The 7,551-nt window shown below is 52.5% G+C and overlaps 1 protein-coding gene across 1 annotated transcript; it reads left to right on the top strand.

Moving 5' to 3' along the window:
* Positions 1-1,353: 1,353 nt before the first annotated feature.
* On the top strand, positions 1,354-5,921 carry KLF4 (Kruppel like factor 4). Its single transcript, XM_027726079.2, has 5 exons — positions 1,354-1,823; positions 1,920-2,037; positions 2,153-3,059; positions 3,145-3,309; positions 4,810-5,921. The coding sequence occupies exons 1-5, from the start codon at positions 1,819-1,821 to the stop codon at positions 4,983-4,985; spliced, it is 1,371 nt and encodes a 456-aa protein (XP_027581880.1). The 5' UTR covers positions 1,354-1,818; the 3' UTR covers positions 4,986-5,921.
* The last annotated feature ends 1,630 nt before the right edge of the window (positions 5,922-7,551 follow it).

The following is a 7,551-nucleotide window of genomic DNA, read 5'->3' as shown; positions in this document are numbered from 1 at the left end:
GTTCCTGGCATATCCTCTGCCAAGACACGGACTTTGTGCAGAAAAAAAACCGCTCTGCTTTTTAGTGCCAAAGTTATTAATGATTAACATTCGTAAATGCAAAACCAGTAAAACTGGTCCTCTAAAATAAAGTCGGGCATTTTATTATTATTTTAAGGTTTAATTTAGTCATCGCAAGTTACTCAGTCTTATGTTTGCAAATCACTGTAGGGCTGGGACTTCACCCCTCCGGCCCGACCAGCTCTGGTCAGCGGCCGGCGGCACCGGGGGGAAGAGATCTGCCCAGACCGCGCCCGGGGAGGACCGGGACAGATCCCACCGGGGGTGGGGTGGAGAGGGACACAACCAGTCGAGTGGGACAGGGACAGAGGCCACGGGGGGAACCGGGACAGAGCCCACTGGCCGGGAGAGAGACAGGGATAGAGCCGGCGGGGAGGACCGGGACACAGCCAGCCGGGGGGGACAAGGACACAGCCCGTCGGGGACAGGGACAGAGCCCGCCAGGGGGACAGAGAGGCGAGGCGCCGGCTCGCCATTGCCCTCTGGAGGAGCCGGGCCACTCTCCCACTGGCTAGCCCGGTCCGTTCGCTGCGGTTCCCGGTTGGGTTGAGTGTGTTCTGGTTTTGGGGATTGTTCTGTAACTTAATTTTTTATTTTTTTTTTTCAAGGACTATTTCCAGCCTCCCGCCCTGTCCCGGCCTCTGGCACCGTCGCGACCGAGGCTGCCCGGCCGCATCTCTGCGGACCGGTGGGTCCCTGCGATGGGGGGGAGTCGAAGAGTAGCCAAAGGCTGGCATTAGAGTGTGACGAGTGTGGAGCCGCGCTGTCGGGGCTCTTCGGGAAATGAACAAAAAGGGACCAGAAAAAAAAAAAAAAAAGTAAAAAGGAGAGAAGGGGATAAGGGAAAAGAAAAATTAGGGACACAAAATAAAGAAAAAATAAATTAAAAATAAAAAACGAAAATGAAAGGTTAAGGGGAAGGACGGTGAGGCACGGCCGGGCGCTCGGGATGCTCCGTTCCGCTTCCTCCCCTTCCACGCCGGGCCGCCGATTCCCGGCGGGAATTCCCACCCCGCCGCCCGTGTGGGAGCCCCCGCGGCTCGCGGGCATCCCCAGCGCTTGTGTCCCCGCGTCCTGCCCCCCCTTCACCGCCGTCACCGCCCGCGTCACGGGCCGCTCGGGGCGGAGCCCCCCCTCCTTCTTTACGCTCCCCCCCCTTGCCCCGAGCCCGTCCCGCCCCGGCCGCCCCTCCATGCCCCCCCTTTCCCCACATGTCCGTTTGTTGTGGCCGTCTCTATGGCGGCGGGGGCGGCGCGCCCGCGAGGTGAGGTGATAAGAGGGGGCGGCGGCCGGAGCCCCGCGCAGTGCCGAGCGGGGCGCGGCGGCGGCGGAGCGCACTTCGTGCACATCCCTCTTATCCTCCCTCCCTCCGTCGATCCATCCATCCCTTCCCTCCCTCCTTTTTTCCCCACTGGAATCACTGCGCCTCGTCCGTCCTGCCCGGCTCCCCACATGGCCGCGGCTCCTCGGGAAGCGCCCCGCGCCGCCGCGCTGCCGGTGCCGCGTTGCCGGGCGGCGGCCGCCGCCTCCTCCTCCTCCTCTTCTTCGCTTTCATCCCCGCGGCGCCGCTAGCGCCCCACAAGCCGCTCTGCGCCCCGCCGAGCAACAAGAAGAAGAAGAAGAAGGGCGCTCCCGCGGCCCCGCCCCGGTGGCGGCGCTGCGCCGGGTCCCCGCGGCTGGACGGCGCGTCCCAGGCGCCCTCCCTCCCTCTGCTCCACGACGGCGGCGGCGGCGGCTCGGCGGGACGACCCGGCGCGGATGCGGTGGGTGTTGCGGGGCGCGGCTGCCGCCCTTCCGTCCCCGCATCCCTCCATCCCTGACCGCCTCGCTGACCCCGCTGTGTCTTCCCCCACCCGCAGGCAGCCCCCTGGCGAGTGCGAGATGGCGCTCAGCGGCACGCTCCTCCCTTCCATCGCCACCTTCGCGGCGGGCGCCGCGGGCCGTGAGAAGGCAGCGCGGCCCGCGGGCCCCGGCAACGTGAGTATCGGCGCGGCACGGAGGAGCTGGACGGGACGGGATGGGGCCGGGCGGGGCGGGGGCCGTCGGGCCGGGCGGGTGCGGCCGGGGCTGAGGCGTGCGAATGTCCCCGCAGCGCTGGCGGGAGGAGCTGTCGCAGCTGAAGCGGCCGCCGCCGGCGCTGGCGGCGCGGCCGGTGGAGACGCCGCCGTCGGAGCTGGAAGCTGCCACCACCACTCTGGGGCCCCGCCGCGACGCCGAGGAGTTTAACGAGCTGCTGGACTTCGACTTCATCCTCTCCAACTCGCTCATGCACCAGGAGCCCGCCGCCGCCGCCGTGGTGGTGGCCCCCGCCGCCACCCCGGCCCCCACAGCCAGCCCCTGCCCTCCCGCGCCCTTCGCGTACCCGCTGCCCCGGCCCGAGCCCGCCGGGCTCCTCTACGGTGGTGGTGGCGGCGGTAGCTGCGATGGGGCGCCCGCAGCCGGGTCCGCCGCCCCCTTCAACCTGGCAGACATCACCGACGTGTCGCCCTCGGGAGGCTTCGTGGCCGAGCTCATGCGGCCGGACCTGGACGCAGTGTACCTGCCTGCGCCTGCGACGCTGCCGCCCCTGGGCAGCCTGCAGGGCAAGTTCGTGGTGAAGGCGGTGGGCGAGTACAGCCACCCAGGGCTCAGCCCCAAGAGTGGCCCCGCCGCCCCACCGCCCGGCGCCGATGGCTCCAGCAGCCCCTACACACCCCTGCCGAGGATGGTCCCCAAAATCAAGCAAGAGGCCGCCCCGCCGTGCACGCTGGCCCCGCCACCGCATGGGAGCAGCCCCCGAGGAGCCCCCCAGCACGACTTCGCATTGGGCAGCCGCCAGCTGCCCTCCCGGAGTACGCCTTCACTGGGGCCCGAGGAGATGCTGAGCGGCAGAGACTGCCTCCCTGCCGCCCCGGGACTGAGCCATCCACCATTGCCGCTGCCCCCCGGGTACCCCCCGGCCCCCGGTTACCCCACCTTCCTGCCCGAGCAGCTTCCACCCAGCACGCTCCAGTACCAAGGTGAGTGCCCACAGTGCTGGGGCAGCCAGTGTGCCCGCTTTGGTGCTGGCCACGGCGGTGCTCATTCCTCCCTGTCCACCCCTAGAGCTGATGCCATCCGGGAGCTGCCTGCCTGAGGAGACCAAGCCCAAGAGGGGACGCCGGTCGTGGCCTAGGAAAAGGACGGCCACGCACACCTGTGACTATGCGGGCTGCGGCAAAACCTACACCAAGAGCTCTCATCTTAAGGCTCATCTAAGAACCCACACAGGTCAGTTCCAGTGTCCCGGCCTGAGGGGCACGGGATGAGTCCTTCAGACAGTGGAAACGTGTGAGCACAGGAGGAGGGCTAAAAGCAGCAAGACGTACCCTTTCTCTGCTGGGTTGCCGGGCTTTTTTGTTTTTTCTTCCCTCTTGGTTATTTGAAGTCTTGTGGAGCCTTTGCTTATTGGCTTGACATTTTGCTTAATGGTTTAGTGACTCAGGGAGCAGATGGGTTTCTTGCCAAGGCACAGTTTGTTACTTCTCTCTTGCTGTGTGGAGAACTAATTAGCAGGTAATTGGAAGTCAGGTAGGATTCCTTGTTCTAGATGGTGTTGGCCCACTTCTGAGAAGGGAGCAGACCTCTCTCAAAGATACTTCTTGCTTTGCTTGTGGTTAAGTGCTGTGCAGTCCTGTAGGGCAGAGGTTTGTGCACCTCTGCTGCTTCCTTTTTGGGGAAACCGTGATGGGGCCCATTGAGAGCGGGGCTTTCAGCTGAGCTGCAGCACGGATGGGGTGCCTCGCCTACCTGTGGGAGGACATCTTTTCCTGAAACAGCACCAAAGAGGCAGTTTAACTGTGGATAGTCGGCAGCTGGAATTGGGATAAAACCTGCTGAAGTGTGTATCTGAGCCTGGTTTCAAACTCTAACCTTACAGCTAAGTGTGTGGTGTTGCAGTAACTGAGCTTGTGAAAGCAGGTACAGCCAGTGTGGGTATTCCATAACAGTGATTAAATTACCCGGGAATTTGCATGATTTAAATCCCTGGATTGTGAACTCGATTCAAAACTTTCTCCTGAGGAGGAGATGGGATAGGGAAAAACAAATACTGGTGCTGTGGTAGTTAGGCTGCATTTTCAGCTAATGGCAGAGGGGGAAAAACAGTCAGTCAAGTGAATGGTGAACATCTGCCCCAAGCCAGTCAGCACTGTCTCCAGTGTGCGTGGGACAGGGACTTTGTAATTGTGAGGGAAGCTCATCCTGCCATCAACAGTGGTTTTGTTATGGTGAAGACACTAGTAAGATTGAGTCCTTAATCAGGCTGAGCTAATGAAAATAGTTTCTGGCTGTTTTTTTCCTTCTTGAGACCTACAATTACCTAAATACGTTGTTCTGCTGAGCTATTTCTGGTTGCTATGTAAAATTGCCAGCAAAAATACACACTTGCGTTCTCTGAAGACTTGTGCAGAAGAGGATGGGAATGAACATTTTAGTGAAGATTTAAGTGACACCAAAATTGTATCGTGCCTATACATCTCAAAAAGACAGTCTTGCTCTGTTAGTCCTTGTAGTTTGTTTGTAACTGCTTCAAGAAGTCCATTGCATTTGACTGCCCCTTTTTTTTTTTTAAGTAGGACAATATTCTAGTGTCGCTTGAGAGAAAGGTGCTAGAATTGGTAGCCACAAAAAAAAAAAAAAAAAAAAAAAAAAAAAAAACAACCACAAAAAACCCCCCAAAACAACAAACCTCCTAACTGATGTATTTTATTGCCTGGGTTTTTTTTAAAGGTGAGAAGCCTTATCACTGTGACTGGGAAGGCTGTGGATGGAAGTTTGCCCGATCCGATGAACTTACTCGTCACTACAGAAAACACACAGGCCACCGCCCTTTTCAGTGCCAGCGGTGTGACAGAGCATTTTCCAGGTCAGACCACCTTGCCTTACACATGAAGAGGCACTTCTAGTTGGAAGCAGTGGACCTTTTCCCTAAAGATTCAGTATTTACAGCACAAGGACTGTCTTCCGCAAGATGGGGAGAAACAGTTTAAGCACTACAGACCAATCGAGGTGAAGTCTTCCAAAGAGTGGAAAAGAGGGATAACTGCATATGGACGTTGCAACTTTCTTTTTTTATAGTTATACACTTAAAAGTAAGAGAACCAAAAAAAAAAAGTTGGGATCAATGACTGGATCTTCTATCATTCCAATCTGTAAATCCAACTTGAATTATTTCCGGACTACAAAATGCCAAGGAGTGACTGGAAGTCACGGATATCAGGGTTAAACAGGCTGTGTGTAGTTTGGAGGGTGGGGATATAACACAGGGAAATGACATTCCCTTAATTTTCTTTCAATGCAATATTAGATGTAAATGTCATCTTGTACTTTCTTTTTTTTTTTCTTCTTCTAAAAGCCATCACAATGTTAAAAGAGGAGGAAAAATTCAGGTACAAAATTATATTTTAAAAGCCTATTTCATGGTGCTTAGTGACTGTTGGTTCTAGAGGTACCAAAACCAGGAAGCCAAAGTTCTCAAACTGCTGCATATCTGACAAGGAAATATTTTTTGTCTTCCGATTGCCAATTATGACCTAAATCAGGTGAATAAACCTGGTTTATCTTTTTTTACTAAGAAAATAACTTTATGCAGACAGTCTGTAATGCACTGTGGTTTCGATGTGCAATAGTTTGTACAATGGTTTATTCCCAAATATGCCTTAAGCAGAACAAATGTTTTCTATATAGTTCTTTACATAATAAATATGTAATATAAATTTAAGCAAACTTCTATTTTGTATATTTGTAAACCACAAAGTAATAACAAAATTTTGTTGGAATTTGTATTTTGCATATTCAAGGTGAAAATAAGTTTTAAATAAACCTATAATATTTTATCTGAATAGTTGCTCTAGTTTTCTTCTATGCATGGACAAGGCCAAAGAAAGTTTATTAAGTATTTGTTAGTGGTTGAGTTTACCAAGGCAAGGAGGGGGTGGCAGCAAAGGCTTGTAGTCTCAAGACTCTGAAAGATGGGATTGTGTAAGTGCAATGCTGATGTCACATGTCTTTTAGGGAAAAAGGTGTAAGGAAGATTTTTGCTCTGAATATCAAATTGGCACTTATCTCACCTGCATGATGAAACTGTAGTTTTACTGTTTTTTAAGTAACTCAGTCTGAATTACTTGTTAGAGGAAACACTTCTGCTGAGGACATGGAAAGATTGTGCGTTCGAAAGATAACAAATTCTAGAAATTTTTTTTTTTTGTAGCTGTCTTTTCAGCATGAAAAAGTTCTGGCTTCTTTTTCTTGGATTTCTTAGATAAGATGGTGTAACCACTTTAGTGTGAGTGAAGGAGAATCAATGTTGCAAAGAATGAACTTGGCTTGAAGAATAAAGAGCGTGTGCATGAAACACCATTTAGCAATAATCTACACAGGGAGTTCCTTGTGAAACCTGCTCTGTCCTGGGAATTCGACAATGTATGAAAAGCCAAAATTCCCGTAGGAATGCACACGTAGCTGGGGAAGGGTGACTGTGCAGAGGCTGCATACTGGAACTCTACACTGAGGACATGTTGCTGCGAGGTCCCCGGAGCGCTTCCATACTTTCAGCCACATGTGCTCTGCCACAGTCCGGCATCGTGAGCTTGCTGCATGCTTCAGGTCCTCACCAGCCCTGTGGTACCTGTCCTTAGGGAATTCATTGTTCTAGCTGCTTTTACAAATCTGTAGCAATGCTGCACGAACAGGACCTGTTTTTCTCACTGCTCTTCGTGAAGAGAAGAAATGGTTCCTCTTCAGCTAGTTTAAAATGCCAGTAAGCTAGGAATTTGGATGCATATGTCCAATAAAGCTGAGCATGGAAAAAAATACAATTGCAGGCAAGAGGCATTTTTGCAGTCATTAAAACAAGAGTGGCAATATTGAATTTTTGTTTCCGAATGTGCCTTTGGAATGCTATTAAAGTTCACATTTTGATGTGTTGTTTGTGTGGTTGTTGGTGCCATTTCTTTCTAAGTCTGTATAAGAAATATAACAATGCAGAAAGTATTTCTCACCCCTTATCACCAAGGCATGCTTTGTTCAACTCAAAGCTATCTTTGTTGGTTTGGTTTATAGGTAACACGGGGAGTAGGGAATGTCTTGTTTGGTTTGCAAATAGCAAGTATTTAAAGCTAAATTAAAGTTATGAGTCATCTTTTATCTGAAGCTTTTTCCATGTGAAAACTTTTTACAATTAAACCAGTCTCTTTTTTTTTTTTTTTTACCTGTTCTGTTGCTCTGCCTGTGAATTCTGGAGGAGAGATCCACGGTCGGCATTGAAGCTGGCATGTGCTGTGAGGGCCTGAATTGTGCTGTCCCATCTCAATAGCTTGGTAGCTGCAGGATAACCTTTACAGCTGCCATGCAGAACATCTCATATATGTGTGCGAAGTCTGTGTCCTAACACTTCTGTAAGTACTGAAATCTGAAGATTTCATGTGAAAAACTGGTTTCTGTTGCTTTTTAAGTGTTATGTCATTATGTGCC

The sequence above is a fragment of the Pipra filicauda genome, unplaced genomic scaffold (assembly GCF_003945595.2).
Source record: "Pipra filicauda isolate LSUMZ 115617 unplaced genomic scaffold, ASM394559v2 scaffold458_size729537_pilon, whole genome shotgun sequence".
In the NCBI taxonomy this organism is placed as follows: domain Eukaryota; kingdom Metazoa; phylum Chordata; class Aves; order Passeriformes; family Pipridae; genus Pipra; species Pipra filicauda.
The sequence above is the reverse complement of the archived record's forward strand: the minus strand, read 5'-3'. Positions and strand labels throughout refer to the sequence as shown.

Coding starts and splice junctions, on each gene's coding strand:
- KLF4 (XM_027726079.2), top strand. Junction 3,060..3,144: donor CAGCACGCTCCAGTACCAAG/GTGAGTGCCCAC, acceptor GTCCACCCCTAG/AGCTGATGCCATCCGGGAGC. Junction 3,310..4,809: donor TCATCTAAGAACCCACACAG/GTCAGTTCCAGT, acceptor TTTTTTTTAAAG/GTGAGAAGCCTTATCACTGT.